Source organism: Sorghum bicolor, chromosome 7 (assembly GCF_000003195.3).
Source record: "Sorghum bicolor cultivar BTx623 chromosome 7, Sorghum_bicolor_NCBIv3, whole genome shotgun sequence".
Taxonomy (NCBI): Eukaryota; Viridiplantae; Streptophyta; class Magnoliopsida; order Poales; family Poaceae; genus Sorghum; species Sorghum bicolor.
Window position 1 is genome coordinate 60125252 of NC_012876.2, and position 18414 is coordinate 60143665.

The 18414-nt window shown below is 40.5% G+C and overlaps 1 protein-coding gene across 1 annotated transcript; it reads left to right on the forward strand.

Annotated features, from left to right (window-relative positions):
- On the forward strand, positions 11680–16462 carry LOC8057801 (NAC domain-containing protein 53). The gene is made up of 5 exons (XM_002444531.2): positions 11680–12306; positions 12768–12995; positions 14478–15236; positions 15331–15457; positions 15739–16462. The coding sequence occupies exons 1-5, from the start codon at positions 11800–11802 to the stop codon at positions 16128–16130; spliced, it is 2013 nt and encodes a 670-aa protein (XP_002444576.1). The 5' UTR covers positions 11680–11799; the 3' UTR covers positions 16131–16462.

Genomic DNA, 18414 nt, shown 5'->3' on the forward strand with positions numbered 1-18414 from the left:
CAGAGGGATTCATACGACCTACGCTGGAGGCCGTGGCATTATTCAAAAATTTTCCCGCTCCCAAATATACATACATACTGAAGTTTGGAAGACGTACAGATTATATTAGATAAAAATGAGGAGGAGGAACAATAAATTTTTCTTTATTTAATAAGAAAGCAACACTGCGGATTGCATTATTGGTTGGTATTATACAAATTATATAAGAAAAGGGTTGGTAATATTGCAACTTTTTTATAAAAAAACAGAAATACAACAGTAGCTTCTTAATTGTTGGTCCATGGCTATAGCTAATGGCGACCAATTCATGATTCACACGTACGCATACATACAGATCCACATCTTTTTTGCATTGTATGAAACCCTGAATTTGAAGTGTCAGCGGTCGAGTTTTCCTTTGTCACTGAGGCCTTGTTTAGTTCCGAAAAGTGAAATGTTTTCGGTACTGTAGCACTTTCGTTTGTTTGTGACAAATATTATCCAATTATGGACTAACTAGGATTAAAAGATTCGTCTCGTGATTTACAGCTAAACTGTGTAATTAGTTTTTGTTTTCGTCTATATTTAATGTTTCATGCATGTAACACAAGATTCGATATGACGGGGAATCTTGAAAACTTTTTGGTTTTCTGAGTGAACTAAACAAGGCCTAAGCACAAGCATACGCCTGCACTAGAGATAGGATGTCGCGTTGAAGGAAGCATCGTGGTTTGTTAGCAGATCGACCGCATCACGGATGGGATGATAAGGTTGTGCATGACGACCTGCGTGTTTGACTGTAGGCCATTTGACGACCCACAATATATATATCAGTATTAGCAAATGCTAACTAACTAGTATACGAGTAGTATCTACATTATTGCTAATTATCCACGTACTATCTAGTATGCATTAGTCGTCTGATTCTCAATTCTTTAGCAAACTAGCCAGCTGTAGCGTGATTGAATTCGCAAAGCAAACCAAGACACCAGAAGCTGCGCATGCCTGCCTGCCTGCCTGCATGCATGCATGTGTGCCAGCCGTTGGATCCACATCTTTTTCTTTCTTCAGGGTGTACGTACTGTCTACCATGGGCTATCCATAATAATATACGCATGCACATTGTCACATGTGTGTGTATATATAGGATTGATATCTGTCAGTATCAGTATGTACTCGCACTATCACTAGTATATAAGATTTCTTTTACATGGCGTTGGGGTTTTTTATCAGAAGCGAACACATTTTTTACCTGCCTTTATTGTTCCCAGCCAAGCAAGCCATAGCCAACTCCTAAATAATTTGCCTCGGTTAAATGTTAATAGACATTAAAAAAAATCCGTCTACATTAATCTATATTAACAGAGGTGATCGTATTAAGGTTCCTGGCTCTATAAATCGATTTTTGAAGGCGGGCATAACTATAAGGCCCGCCTCCACAAACCGTCGTTGCTATAAATACAGGAAGTTAGGATTTCTCCTTCACTTACTCTCCCTCTCTCATTCTCTCCCTCCTCAGGAAAAAGGCGGCACATCTCCCCTTCCATTCAGCGTCGCGTCGCGTGCAGCCCCGCTCCCTCTCTAGTCTCTACCGAGCGTCGCGCTCAAGCCAAGGGAGGAAGGCCTCCCCTTCCCGCCAGCAGCCGTCCCTCCCTCTGGTGGCTCTTCCTCCCTCCCTCTGAGATCCGACGGCGCAGGCGATTCACCCTCCCTTAACTTCGAGGTCTAGCGGCGGCAACGGCTCTCCCTCGAGAAGGTCGTGGTATGCCTTCATCCTCTCTCTCTCTCTCTCTCTCTCTCTCTCTCTCTCTCTCTCTCTCTCTCTCTCTCTCCCTCCCTCCCTCCCTTCTCTCAGATCTAGGGCCGCCCTTCACCTCTCCTTCTCTGTCGCAGATTCATGGCGACAACGATGTACGAGTGACTTCTCTAGCGGCGGCCTGCTCCCTCTCCTGGTCTCCCCCATGGCACAATGGCGGCAAATTGGGTCGATGGGCTGGAAAATCCAGGCGCAGGCGACCCAATTTGGCAAGCGGATGGCCGGATCCGACGAGCAATTTCTGGATCCGGCTAGTGGGCACAACAGTGGTATAGATCCGACATGTGAGCGCACCGGTGGTGCTAATCCGACCAGCAGTGCTTGGATGGGCTCAGCGGGCCAGGCTCACTGGGCTTCTTTTTTTTTGTTTTTTCTAATCGATTAACCGAGGTGAGCATTTTGCCCGCCTTCATAGTTTGTGTATTAACGGAGACCTTTCGTTGGAGACAGTTGGGATTGTCCGCCTCCAAAAATCTAAAACGTCCACCTCCATAAAAATCTTTTTAGTAGTGTACTCCCTCTGTCCCTGAAAACTTTAACTCCTAGAATCTATGTCAGTCAAACTTGTTTACCTTTGACCAACTTTATAGAAAAAAACATCAATATTTATGACATAAAATGAGAATCTTATGAAAATATATTCGATGATAAATCTAATGGTATTAATTTGATACCATAAATCTTAGTTTTTTTTTCATAAATTTGGTTAAAGTTTTAAAAGTTTAACTTAGGACAACTCTCTAGAAGTTGAAGCTTTTAGGGACAGAGAGAGAGTATCTATAGCTAGCATGGAGAAGTACGCATGCATGCCAGTATGCCAGATGCCAACTATCGATCAGGTTATAAAATGCATGCGTGTCACGTTAAGGCAGGAAAAAAAAGCATACTTAGCTACGCTGTACCCATTTTGTGCTAAGGATTATTTGTTAGTAATGATATATAGTACAGTAAATGATATGTTCGCGGAGATGACATGACAGGGAAGAATCTCACGATTCAATCCATTTTTTTAACTAAGAAGTGATTCTATATTCTGATTATGCAAAGTAATCTATATCTATATCTATATCTATATCTATATCTATATCTATATCTATATCCATATCTATATCCATATCCATATCTATATCTATATACTTTAATAAAGATAAACTCCACTAGATGTTTTATTTTTTGGTGCAAGATATTTATATCATTTCCCACTAAGTACATCGCTAACTTGCAATCTTTCATACAAGCTATCCATGTCATCCCTTCTTAATTATAAAAATTGTCCATAACGTCTCATTATGTGTAGTACTTTTAATCTTTCAACATATAAGTCATCTACATATGTTATTTATTTCATCATCCTATCCTTCTAAATTGTGATATAATATTCTATAATATTCTATTAGAGCAAGAGGAGCTCTACCAAAAAGACCATAAATAATTTCCCCTGTCTTAAAATAATTGCATATCTCGATTTTTAAAAAATAAATCTTTTTAAGTTTGACTAAATATATAAAATTAATATTGATGATGTATAATGAGCATAATTAGATGAATAGTGGAATGCATTTTTATAGTAAATGTATTAGGAGAGACAAATATTAATAATATTTTTAATTTCTAGATCTAGTCATTTTAGAAAAATATTGACTTCTTCAAGAAATCGAGATATATGAATGTTTTTTGAACAAAGGAAGTATGGTGTATTAGATTTTAAGAATGTTTAGTCAATCTAATCTAAACAGAGATGCATAGAGGCTATTGGCGGGAAAACGATTATAACCTATGTATGAAATCTATTCCCTCTGTCCGAAAATAACCATACTTTTAGTATTCAAACTTTGTTCCACAATAAATACATTTTTAGGTACTGGACCACCTACTTTTAGAACCAAACAACTCTTACTTACGGAACAAGTTTGTGGTGTATGTATATGTCCACTGTTAGTCCATCCTATCTAGTTTTAGGCTTTGTTTAGTTCTCACCCCCAAAAGTTTTCATCCATCACATCGAATCTTTACACACATACATGAGTATTAAATATAGATAAAAAATAAACTAATTACACAGTTTGGTTGGAATCACGAGACGAATCTTTTAAATCTAGTTAGTCCATAATTAGCGTTAGGTGCTACAGCATGTGCTAATGATGTATTATTAATTAGACTTAATAAATTCATCTCGCTGTTTCTAGGCGAGTTATGTAATTAATTTTTTTATTAATATCCAGATACTCCTTTCGACATCCTACAAAGCACTCGATGTGACACCCAAAAAAAATTTCATACTCCAACTAGACAAGGCCTTAGTATAATTCCGCACGATTGAATGGAGGAGCGGCAAAGCGATAGGATATGATCCCCCTCTGAATTGTATGTTGTGCGGTACAATCGCCGTACAGATGCATCGATCACATGAGTTGACTAAGGCCCTGTTTGGTTCCACCAACTAAATTTTAGCTAGCTAAACTTTAGTCACTTTAGTAGCTAAAGTTCCAAACACATTGACTAAAAGAGACTAAAATAGTTTAGTTCCATTAGTCACCCAAGAGTAGCTAAAATAATTTTAGCTAGCTAAAATTTAGTTGGTGGAACCAAACAGGGCCTGAGTTTTTTTCAAATAACTACGAGTTGAGAGGTAAGATGTGTTGTTTGGCATAGCGCTCTAGTCTACATGTGAATTTCTCAGAACCAACTATCTATAGCTCAAGAAATCTTGGGTCTACAGCACGTCCAAAGCAAGCATTTACATGTACTTAGACTTAATATATAGTATTTATAGTTTTTTTGTTTATAACTTAGGCTTCAATATACATACTTAAATAAAACACATTAATTAATTAATTAATTTTATATACACAAACTGCAATCCAGTCTGACCTCATAGCTATAGATTTACTAAACAGGCTCTAATGTGTACTACTTGTCGTAAGATCAGTCTCAATGTAGAGTATCATAATAATCCAGTTATCAAGATTGTCATGCTAGTTTTTTTTGTTGATAATTGTGACAATGCTGCTAGCTCAACAACGCAAATTTGCTGATGTGTCATAGTATCAAATGAGAATGAAACTCCACGTTGAAACTTTTACTAAGGCCTTGTTTAGTTCTACATCAAAAACTTTTCACCCATCACATCAAATCTTTGAACACATGCATAAAAATATTAAATATAGACGAAAATAAAAACTAATTGTATAGTTTGTCTGTAAATCGCGAGATAAATCTTTTAAGTATAATTAGTCTATGATTGGATACTAATTGTAAAATAAAACGAAAATTCTAAAGTAGTCAAATCCAAAAAAAATGAAACTAAACAAGGCCTAAAGACTAGTCTAGGTTGGTAACCAACCCGACACAAATTTGGTAAGGGAAATTAAAGCAGACGCTTAATTAGATCATCAGAATCCTGCGTGGAGTAGACGCAGCTTAACTTAACCACCCCCAGATGACCCACCTCGCCCGCTTAATCACCTCTACTAAAACCCAGGTATGTTTTATCTCTGAAACCCATAACTCTTCTATTTCTCGCACTTCCATTATTAATAAATTCAATGCTTCTAATGCTTTTGTAGTTCCTGCTCTAGGCCGCTCAGGAGGCCTTTGGCTCTTTTGGAACCAGGACGTTAGTGTTAACGTAGTTCAGCACTCCCTTTACTTTATCTTCGCTGTGTGCAATAATAAGTTAGACAATCGACAGTTCGGTCTTGTGTGTGTGTATGGTGATCCCCATCATGACCTCTTAGAACACATCTGGATGCAAGTGTTTAATTTTGTGCAAACCCACCATGACTTGCCTATTTTTTGCATGGGTGACATGAATGAAATTATGCATCCGAATGAAAAACATGGCCCGGGTAGGCCAGACATGCGTCGTATTAGTGTTTTCTGCGATCTTGTTAAGAGATGTGGTTTTATGGATCTTGGTTATAGTGGTTCGGCTTACACATGGACTAATAAAAGATTTACTTCTACTCCTACCTTTCAGAGGTTAGACCGTTGTTTTGCTAATGCTGAATGGTGTATCATTTATCCGCGTACTTCGGTTTTTCACCTTCCCATGTTAAATAGTGACCATTCTCCGATTCTTACTATGCTTCATTCTCACCATGGCACTACCACTAAACCTTTTCGTTTTGAAAATTGGTGCCTCCTAGAGGATGACTATAATTCAACTGCCAAAAATAGTTGGCTAAAATCTGCTAATAGACCCTTTCACCAAAAAACTACCTTCCTAGCCGCTGATCTTAAAAAATGGCGACGCAAAAAACCTAGAATTGATGAGCAATTAAAACGAATTGAAAATTGCATTCTTCAGGAGCAATCCCTTCACCCCTCTATCCAGGATTATACTCTGCAGGATCAATTAGCTCGGCAGCACCAACAATTAATGGAGAAGGATGAGCACTTCCACCTCCAACGTGCTAAAAAGAACTGGGCGCAGCTTGGGGACCGCAACACAAGATATTTTCACCAGGCCATCATAAAAAGAACTCGGAAGAATAGAATAACCTTTTTGCAAAATCCTGATGGTACTGAATCTGTTACTCATGATCAACTAACTCAAACTCTTTCCAATTACTTTTGTGATATTTTTGCTGTCCAAGCTCCTCCTCCTCATCTTCATGCAGATCAATCTGGCAGGGTAGATTCTCCTCGTTCCAACAACCCCAGCACGGCCTATTTTACCCAGCAAACTGATGGAGCCAACGACCCCCACCTCCCTCAAGAAAGTATGAGGTACACTAACTCCACCCCTACAATGCAGGAACTTCATTCGATAATCAAGTCCATGAGAAGCAATGCTTCTCTCGGCCCTGATGGTCTCAATGCCGCGTTCTACAAATCAGCTTGGCCCTGGATTGGTCAAGATGTCTATCAAATGGTATATGATTTCTATTCTCAAGCTTTCATGATCCCAGAAATCAATAAAACCTACATTGTTTTAATTCCAAAAAAGATGCAACCCATTGTTCCTCAGGATTTTAGACCTATAAATCTTTGCAATGTAGCTTATAAACTCATTTCTAAAACATTAGCTGAAATACTTAAACCACATCTCCCTCATAATATAGATGCCTCTCAATCTGTGTTTGTTAAGGATAGACATATATCCACTAATATTATAATTACTCAAGAAATTATTCACTCTTTCTCACTCAGATCATGGACTGACAACGCTTTCCTTCTTAAGATAGATCTGGCTAAAGCTTTTGACAGGATTCGTTGGGACTTCATCGTTCGTGCTCTTCAAAGACTTCATCTCTCTCCTACCTTTATTAATCTTATTTACCAATGCATTTCTACTGCCTCCTTCTCTATTCTTTTAAATGGTGAACCATCTGCATATTTTAAAGCTACCAGAGGAATTCGTCAGGGATGCCCCCTCTCCCCTTATCTCTTCGTGGTTGCCATCAATGAACTCTCTATCTCTCTTCAAGACCAATTATATAATAATCAGCTTGCAGGAATCAAATTGGGTCCAGGTAGTCCTTCTATTCACTCTATGCTTTTTGCGGATGATCTAATCATTTGTGGTAAGGCTACCCTTCAAGAAGCTCAGTCAATTCACAGCACCCTCTACAATTTCTGCCACCAATCAGGTCAGATTCCAAACCTTCAAAAATCCTCTATCTTATTCAGTCGTAATGTTCTTGATAGTATCAAACAAGATATTAAAGGCCTTTTCCCTGTCCCTGACCTCCAGCCTAATATTATCCATTTAGGACATCCCCTCATTTTTAATCACAAAGATAGAAATAAGGCTTATAATTTTATTAAGAACAAATTTTATGCAAAATTCAACACGGTCAAAGGGAACAAACTTAACCATGCGGGCCGTTTAACTTACATTCAATCTGTTCTCTCTTCTATCCCTATTTACTACATGTCCACCATTCTTTTCTCTAAAACTTTTATTGAACAGTTAACAACTATCATCAAAAGATTTTGGTGGGCAGGTATCCAAGAAGAGAACTCTACCAAACCTATTCATTTCAGGTCCTGGAACGACATTTGTCAAAGGAAGGACAATGGCGGTGTAGGAATCAGAGATCTCTACTTGGTCAACAAAAGCCTCATTATGCAGGCTGCTTACAATATTGTCACTAACAAAAACCCTTTCATGACCGCAGTCCTCAAAGCAAAATATTACCCTTTTAATTCTTTCTGGACTGCTACCAACTCTACTACAAAATCTGCTTTCTGGTCCTCTATTTTGCAGGTAAAATAGGATTTGTCCGCCAATGTCTCTCTCCAACTTCATGATGGTAACTCTTCGATCTGGTCTTCCCCATGGTTCCCTTTATGGGATACCATCCATGACCACTTCAAGCTGTCTGTCTCGGTCAATCCCATTCCTGCTCAAGTCAAGGATCTTTGGCACCCCAATACTCATAATTGGAACATTAATATTATAAATAACACTTTTGATTCCCCTGCTGTCCACCTCATTGCAGCGACTCCAACTGTGCCTACTGATTCCCCCGACACTCTTCGTTGGATCCCGGCGAAAGACGGCGTTTGCTCCACTAAGTCGATATACAAACATCTTCATTCTACTAATATTACTAACTTGCCTAATCATGGTCCTCGCTCTATTACTGATGGTTGTAGCAAGTTATTACACAAAATATGGAGGTCCAAATACATCCCCCCGCTTCTCAAAACTTTTGCATGGAGACTCATTAGAAGGGCGCTCGCCACAGCAGATCGAGCGACAAGATACTCCATCAACGGGACTAATACTTGTGACAGATGCAACATGATCGAAACTGACTCTCACCTGTTCTTTCATTGTAATCTCCCTACACAGGTTTGGCTCACATCAAGTCCTGCTCTCAATACAGCCACCCTTCCCTCGAAAGATGATGGAGTACAACATATCCTCCAAACTATTCTCCCAGATAACACAAATGAATTTCTTTTATGTAAAACTCTCACTACTTTGTGGTATATCTGGAAATCTAGAAATGACTACCATTTTAACAGGAAAGAGTGGACCCATGTGCAAATTCACACTGCCATTGCAAGTTATATGGAGCATACTCATCTACATCCATCCCAAACAGCTGCTTCTTTCCAGCAGCCCCCTGGTATGATTTCTTCTGTCATGCAGACTACTCCAATCCCAGCGGAATCGACAAGGCCACATTTTTACGCCAACCCAATGGCACTCCAAGGATCCCGATGCTATGTAGATGTCTCCAGAGTGCCAGATGATCAATCCACAGCTCCGGCCAATGCTGGCATAGGTATTTTTAAATTTTCAGGCACAACCAGCCCAATCTATCTACATCAAGGCCAGGATGCAAAACTGTTACTCTGTTCTTATGGGAGAGGCTGCGGCTCTAGCTCTCGGTGCCAAGCTGATTCAAGCCCTCCAGATCTCTTAATGTTTCTTCCTCTCTGATTCCGAACAGCTGGTTCGGTTTCTTCACAAAGACAGAAGGGACAACCCTCCCCACTGGAGAATGAAACCATATACCCAAACCTTTGATAATGTCGCAGGATTACTTCAAGCTACTCTTTTCAAGATTTCCAGATCATCAAACTCTACAGCGGATACCCTAGCTAAACAAGCGAGAGTTTCCACTCTTGTTTAGCTTGATCACACTTGTACCCGTTTGGCTTGTGGTCCTTTATGTTCTTCTCTTCAGGCTCTACTTTCAGTAGACCTGTTTGATGTACAAACCTTTGCAGCTTCATGCTGCGTTTAATATATTTCGGTCTGTTCTTTGTCAAAAAAAAAAAACTTAACCACCCCCAAACTCTGCGTTGGAGGTAAGGTGACTAAATAGGCCAAATCAGAGTCGGTCAATAGTCCAAGTATTTCCTCCGTTTTGTAACATAGAACATTTCTAGTATTCTAAAATTATCATCAAATATAATTCTAGAGGATATATAAAAATTAATTTTACATTAATATTTTTATTTGTCAATCAATCATCATTAATCACGTTGACGATAGCGTATGATTAGAAAATAAAATGAGGAAATATATGTTTTTTATATTTTCTTTTAATTGATGCAAAAAAATTTAAAATGTACTATATCGAGTACGAATTGGATTTGAGTTGCGCTAAAAGATGCTGACACGAGCAAGAAAGGAACATATGTACTGTGTCTGTGTGTGTGAAATGTGAACGTTCTGACCGATTCCCATTGGTGTAGCTAGCTCTTTGCTTGCAACGACGACGATGTCTTGTTTCTGCGAGCGAGGGCTTACTTGGAAACAATTCCTCTCCCTGCCCTCTATATATGGCACCAGCAGCACGTGACGTGGCGCCGCGCGTGAGGGATTCCGTGGCTCACCGCCGCTAATCTTGGTCCCATCCCATCCCAGTCACGTATCCACTCCTCCAACCGCGCGCGCCGGAACGGAAAGAAAAGTCCACGGTCACCCAATCCGTAGCAGCTGCGAAACTTCTCCGTGGACCCGACCCGACCCGACCCACCAAAACGTCCCAGGCTCGTGGAGCCGTGGAGGCGAGGCACCCAAACCATCGCGTCAGCTCACTCCACGTCTCCGCTCCCCCACCCCGAACTGCACCCTCGTTAGTTAGAGATTTGCAGCCCGCACCAGGCATCATTGGTACGCACGTGCTTGGGCTACTTCCGTCAATAGCAGAGGATGCCACACGGACGGGAGCACGTATATATTCTGTTCATATACATATATACTTATATAGGATCTTGCTACTTGTATACATATGCAGCATTATTATATGCTAGCGCGTGTATTACGTGGCTCTTGCCACCAATTTGCTAAAAGAGTCGTCGGATCTATAGGTGTTCTGTTGTTACATTCAGGAGAAGTACGTGACGAGTTCTTTTCGAAAATAGAAACGCCTTTTGTACTCACTTTAGATATATCAAGAGTAGTACGTTACAGGCTTTACAGCTCTTTGGATAATTTGACTGTCTAGACTTAGAAAACAATGTAATTATAGAATTCGTCCCGGTCAAACATACTCAGTTTGATTAACTTTTATAGCGATGAGTCATGTTAATATTTATATTTCTAAAAAGTTAACTAATCTAATCTAATAATACTTATTTTTTAATCGTAATAATACTTTCTTATAATTTTGATCAAAGTTCAAATTATTTGATTTCTTAAAAAAAAACAAGAATCACATTCTTTTCATGGCGAAGGGAGTATTACTTCGATCTACCCATCACAACCGCCACCCACTTTTGGTTCACCTCAAACGATATGGGTATCAAGCATGATGTTGCTCTTTGCATCATCTATATACGAGAAAAATCCTTGGTATACATCATAAGTAAAATGAGTTAAGGTCTATTGACATCTACAACTTGTTCGTTTGAGTTTATCGGCCCAATCAATCAGTGTTTTTCTCTCACAATAAATTAGCTAACAGTACTTTCTGCCACGACTTATCAGCCAAACAAACAAGGCTAGAAATTTACAACCACATGTTATGTTATAGTAATAAAGTGAATGAAATGGAAAAAAAAAGCTGTATAAATAAAAAGAGGCAATACTAAATACAATAGTCAATGGTAGTCAACCAACCACGTTATAGAACTCTATGTTTCCAACCTATTTTTTTAATGTCAAAACACATTACTACATTTTCACGAGGCAAGATAGCTATCACGGGGATTTAAACTGGCGTGGGTTTTAAAGGGGCCCATAACTAGAAAAACACCCTCCTTGAGGGTTAATTCTACGAAATGTCCACCAAAGCAAAGAGACACCAATGGCCAGGCCAAGCCGCGGGGTCACCCACTGCCACTGGACACTGGGCCAGCTGCGCTGGAAAGAGAAAACAAACAGGATCAGTATTTTAATCCTTGGATTTTGCTCTGTTTACCATGGTATTCCGAAAACGCCCCTGGCCTTTCTTATAGCCCAAGCCACCCCCTTCTTCCTCCTCTCATCTCCCTCGAAACTTTCCCCAATCCTCTCCAATCCAATCCCCTGTCTGTCCCCCTCTCCCAACCCTAGCCCGCGCCGCCGGCCAGTCTGCTCGGGTGGCGCGTACATGACCCACCCTTCCTCGTCGTCGTCCTCCGCTCCCCCGCCCCCGCCGCTGCCGCCGCCCGGGGCGGCGGCGGGGGCGGCCGAGGCCACCTCCCTCGCGCCGGGCTTCCGCTTCCACCCCACCGACGAGGAGCTCGTCTCCTACTACCTCAAGCGCAAGGTCCTCGGCCGCCCGCTCAAGGTCGACGCCATCGCAGAGGTCGACCTCTACAAGGTCGAGCCCTGGGACCTGCCCGCCCGCTCCCGCCTCCGCTCCCGCGACTCCCAGTGGTACTTCTTCAGCCGCCTCGACCGCAAGCACGCCAACCGCGCCCGCACCAACCGCGCCACGTCGAGTGGGTACTGGAAGACCACGGGGAAGGACAGGGAGGTGCGCCATGGGCCCAGGGTCGTCGGGATGAAGAAGACGCTCGTCTTCCATGCCGGACGCGCTCCCAAGGGCGAGCGCACCAACTGGGTCATGCACGAGTACCGCCTCGAGGGCGACGACGCTGCGGGGATACCGCAGGTATTCAATCATTCAATCTATCTATCCCCGTCCCCCTTCTTTGCTTGCGAGTTACTCACACACTTCACAAGTCCGTTTCATCATCATTTATCGAATTGTACTATTGTAGTGTGTTTCATTGTACTATTGTAGTGTGTTTCCTATATATGTTGGTCATAATACTTTTGATTAGTGCAATCTTCTTCTGTTAATAAGAAAACAAAATTGCGTCCCACGTGGTATCTGACTACATGATAGATAGGTTCGGTGGGAAATGAGTTAGATTGATGTTATGACCATACCTGATGATTACTCAATGAAAATGGATCCTTTCCTGATTCCAGTGAAAAATGGACATGTGCTGATTGTAATGCGAATTTGTAACCAAAGGGCTAAGTTTACTTCTTTGGACACCACTGATTGTACTCATACAAATGCACTGTACTTAGTACTGACACTGATTTCTGAACTTGTACGTACAGGACTCATTTGTGGTGTGCCGGATCTTCCAGAAAGCTGGCCCAGGTCCTCAGAATGGGGCACAGTATGGAGCGCCCTTTGTTGAGGAGGAATGGGAGGAGGAAGACGCAGATGTCGGTTTGCTTCCAGTGGAGGGTGATGCTGCTGTTGACCCTGAGGTTCCCCGCGCTCCTGTGGAGATACCTGGTGCCCTGGAGAGAGGCTATCTTCAGATGAGTGATCTCATTCAGGTATAGTTGCAACCAGTCAACTTGTATGGTATTTTTTTTTAAAAAAAACTGCCAGTGTTTCTGTACATAAAATTCAATTTGATGTTCATATTTAGTCGGTAAATAATGTGCAGTTATGGATATTGTTATTTACCTGTCGAATTTTTTTTTTTAAAAAAAAAACTGCCAGTGTTTCTGTACATAAAATTCAATTTGATGTTCATATTTAGTCGGTAAATAATGCGCAGTTATGGATATTGTTATTTACCTGTTGAATGGTTTTTTTGGGGTCCTATAGGTGGGTTAGAATAATTGTTTAAAAGGCACCTTTCCTGTTCTTAAGATGCTGTTAAGTCGGATTTTGGTTGTCTAGTATCTGAATTTTCATCTGTTGTTTGTGCTGTCTGACTAAAGTTTTTTTTTTAATGTAATAGCAAGAGCTCTGCCTTTCAATTAAGAAGAATAGAGTTGGCCTAGTTTACAAGGGAAACCAGCCTGAAATTTCAGATCACAGCTTAAAACACAGAAAAAACCCACAAAACCAGAACACAATAGCCCTGACGACTGACCCACTGCAACCCAATTACACAGAGGTAACACACAAACCAACGGTGCCCACCGCATGTCCTCATTGCCTAGCTGATCACAAGCAGCAAAGAAGAGCTCTGGCTTCCCGCGGTGAACAACAGCCAAAGGCCCTCACATCCTCTGGCCTCTGAAAGTAAAAGGATGTTAAAAATATGCTAGTATAAATGTGATTTTTTTTTCTCTTAGTGCACTTCTCTAGTATAACAGTTGATGGTGATCTGCACATTCTCTCTTAGCGCACTTTTCTAGGATAACAGTTGATGGCATGTAGTCCGTTATAAGATTCATGTTCTGCTCATTGTCGAAAGAGGCCCACAGCTGTGGAATGTACCTTGTCAACAGACCATAACTCTTGTCACATCTTACATCATATTGATTAATCGTGTACCTTGCATTTATCAGGTTTGCTGGATTTCCTTCTGCTTTGGCATCTACCTTGTTATAATGTGTATTGACAAAATTCTATCCCATGCTCTGTAGCAAGGACACTGACTTTTTTGTTGTTGTTTGGCATAAACCTTACTTTTTCTCTCAGGATTAGGTAGCAAGTTGTATGAGATCACGACTACAAGAGTCATGATATCATAGTATTCATGTCTGAACATTAAAAAGGTTTGGGATTCTGTGTTGGCATTTCCATCTTTAACTGTGTGGTGTGAACTCGGACATCATGCTACAGTGCAGATTGTCAAACAGAATAGTTCCTTAAAAATAAGTTTTTTTAAGAAAACATTTCTTGAATGTAAAAATGAGCTTACTATTCATCCATGCAGCGTCTCTCTTTTTTTTCTGTAAAATATGATTTATAGGTGATCTTTTTTTGTTTACTAAATTCATTTTGATACCAGTATCAAATTTACACATCGGTAGATTCATGGCTCTAAATTCTAATTATGTTGTTCTTCCCTTTTTCAGGGTTTGGGTGATCAAAATGGAAATGGTACACCTAGTTTGCCAGTTTCTGATACTTCAAATAATAGCAACCATTCTGAAGATGTAGATGGAAATTCTGGGGACATTTTAAGTGACCCAAACCTTGGCTCTAATTTTCTTCAGTATGAACCTGGGGAGCAAAATAGCTTAATGCTTAATGGAAGTATCATATCAAATGCAAATGCTGGAGATTTTTTTACGAATTCCAGCCCCAGTGATGGGTTCCTAGAGCTGAAGGATTTTGCAGATGCTGCAAATGTGGATTTCCCTCTGGGCAATGGATCAACCATCTGTCCTTCAGATGGTTGGGCATGGAAAACACCCGACTCAGCAGAAGCTGTAAATGGAGCTAACAATGAGATTCCTCCAGTCCCTGATGACCAGACTTTCCAGCCAGATGAGCTGGAACAACTGCTGCAGTCAATACAACAAGATTCCCATTTCGGCTCAAGTATCATTGACCCCCGGCATTCTTCTATGACAAATTCAGTTCTTCCTGAGGATGATTCTTTGATGTTCTATGATGCACCCTTCGATTCCACCATGTGTGATGATGGGTTTGGACAGAATGGAATTCTTGGCTCCGCAGCAACCAATCTATCTGGCATTGGCATGGTGGACGATGGTATGCAATACTTCGATGCAATGGATGAAAATTTATTTAATGATATTCTGGGCTCCATACAGCAGCCAGCTGGTAACAGTTCCCACGCTTTTAATGGCCCAGTCCTTACCCAAGAGGTATGATATCATTTGAAACAAGAGACGTAGTTGCTGTGTTTGTTCGGACCATAGATATGTACTGGTGATCACCCAAAATTTTCTACTTTTACAGGTCAACAATACCATGTATACATATAGTCCAACTCAAAAGGTTTTAGAACCTAATTTTGTAGTTGGTGCCCCGTCATCTGCTAGGTTACCTGAAGCTGGTAGTCAGTTAAATTGTGTTGTTTTACCAGGTAATCTTCTTATGGAAAATTACAATAGGTCGGCTGTATCTTGATCTATGATGGAAAAAGGAGCAATTTCCATTGCACTAGATTCTTTTATGCTAGATGTATTCACTTACCCTCATTGAGCAAGATTGAAGTATTAGACGATTTGTGTTTTTTGAGAGAAATCTAGCTCAATCTTGCTTACTTGGGGCAGGGTTATATACAGCTAGCATGCAATTTCCTGGTCATTAGCTTACACCTGTAAATGGACATTGTTGACAAGTTTTTTGTGTTGTGTTCCACAGATGGTCAGGCTAAGAGTAGTGCTATCGGAAAGGGATTTGTAAAGATTTTGGATTCGATCTCCGCTCCCCCAGCTTTTGCAGGAGAATTCCCAGCTAACCACCGCAAATCCTTGGCTCATATTTCTGGAGCGCGCCCCAACACACTCCATGTTTCTGCTGAAGTGATCCGCATAGGAAGTTTAGCTGTTCCTTCTGGCGCAGACAAGTGGGCTCTGCAAAAGGATCAAGGCATGGAGCTGCTCTTCTCTGCAGATTTTGAGCCTGATACCCGTATACACTGTGGCTGCAACACCATTACCGCGGTGCTGCGTGGTGGCTTCTGCCTTTTCTTCGTTTCGGCAATAATGCTCTTAGTGAGCTACGAGGTGGGCATGTGCATCTATGGCAAGTAGCAGCCTGGTATCGGATTAAGTTAAATTTCAAGACATTTAGGTTAATCCTGTGTTTTGAGGCAGACTCAACTGGGGCCTCATGCGCTTTTAAGTGTATTGCATTGCATGACATGGACCTGTGGGGTGATTAGCACTAGCAGTACCATTTTGCAGCTCGAGAGCTAATGGTGTATGTATGAATTAAGCGCTATTTAGTTATAGTATGCGAATTGCCTCATTGGTGTCTGATGATGCCATTTTCCATGCTTCTGGTTGTAGTGGACAATGTTAGTGCAAAATCCTGTATATATATTTCAGATCCGCCATGGGAATCATGATGCTTTTGCAGTATAGTTGTGTTGGTGTTTTGAGGCCTTGTTTAGTTCACCCAAAAACAAAAAACTATCAAGATTCTTTGTCACATCGAATCTTACGGCACATGCATGAAACATTAAATATAGATGAAAATAAAAACTATTATACATTTTATTTGTAAATCGTAAGATGAATTTTTTTAGTCTAATTAATCTATGATTGGACAATAATTGTCAAATGAGTGCTGCAGTAGACTACCAAAAAATTTTCAGAACTAACAAAGCCTAAGTGTTTGGTGTCAAAATGAATGCTCATCGTGTTGCACGCCACATAGAGCCTGCAAATGTGTCCACCGATGAATGCAAGTTGTGGCTTGTTTTGCTTTTGTTTTCGTCATGAATATAAGTGTTGCTAACTTGCTATTGATACTAGATGACTGCTTGATGCATGGTTAGCAGCTCGGCAATCATATTTGGTTGCTTTATTAGTGTAAAAGGTTTGCATCATATTTTTTTCGAAGGACAGCAAAATGCTTTTGCTGGATTTTCGAAGGGCAGCAAAATGCTTTTGTCGGATTTTTATTAGACGAGGAAAAAGAAACGGTGTTACGAACTTAGGACAACGATCCTAAGGCTTGTTCGGTTGAGCTTTTTTTCCTCAAACACTTGTTTCTAAAACAAGTGAAGTTGTTTTTCTTTTCCTCTCACAAAGACATAAATTAGGATAAAGTTGAAAAAAGTAGCTTATTGCATCTCTCTCCCTCATTTCTCTCTTCTATGCAAGAAGTAGTTGGTGAAGCTATTTTACCAAACATTTTTTTCAAAATAGCTTAGCTTCATCTAGAAAGTTGCTCGAAACTATTTTCTAAAAAAAATGGTTTTACTAATGAAGTTGAGCTGTGCTAAACAGAGCATAAGTCCGACTCTATACAAGAACTCCACAAGACTAGTGAACACTTAACAAAGCCACTAGGGGAACAACAACTCAGAACTCCACCTAGAAAATAAAAGATAGAACACCACCCAGTACAGAGAACAACACTATTGATCTGCTGATTCGCTTCAACATTTGGTCTTGTGGCCACAAAGCTTGCATATGGGGTCGTTTAGACAATTGCGCTTCAAGTTATTAGTCACAAGGATCTTTTATGTAACAAGGTTCATGCAAAAAATCTACATTTTAGTTCAGCCTTGGCTTTCCAGATTGGCATAATCTTGAGCTTGCATAACGTTCCTTTAAATTGGATGTGATGTACACTTTTGGAGGTATATTCACCGTCTTCCATCCAACGCCATATAATGTTGTCTTCTCTATTATCCTCAAGCTCAATTTGTTGAATCAAAGCCCAGATAAGAACATATTCATGAATTTCAACTACGGCCTTGTTTAGATCCAAAAACTTTTTGGATTTTGACACTGTAGCACTTTCGTTTTTATTTGACAAACATTGTCCAATCATGGAGTAACTAGGCTTAAAAGATTCGTCTCGTGATTTACATGTAAACTGTGCAATTAGTTATCTTTTTTTATCTATATTTAATGTTTCATGCATGTGCCACAAGATTCGATGTGATGGAAAATCTTGTAAAATTTTGGGATTTTGGGTGCATCTAAACAAGGCCTACGTCTGTATCGGAGTGATGTGTGAAATCCATTTATTTTCCTGTATTGCCACCTGAACCGTAATATTCTTCCTCTTGGCTTTTCTAAATAATGATGGTGCCAAGTTCTTGAGCGTCTTGCCTTACATCCATGATGACGTCCAGAATTCGGACGTCTTACCATCACCGAGTGTTACCTCTATTGATGCAGCGAAAAGGTCCATATCCCGGGGATCACACGGTAGCTCCAATTTATCCCATGCTCTTTCCTTATTGCGCCAATGAAGGCGCAGGGCGTGACAAAATCTCTCCAACTCAAGAGTCCCCAGTCCTCCTTTGATCTTCGTGATACAGGATGTGGGCCAGTTGACTAACGAATGTCAACCGTA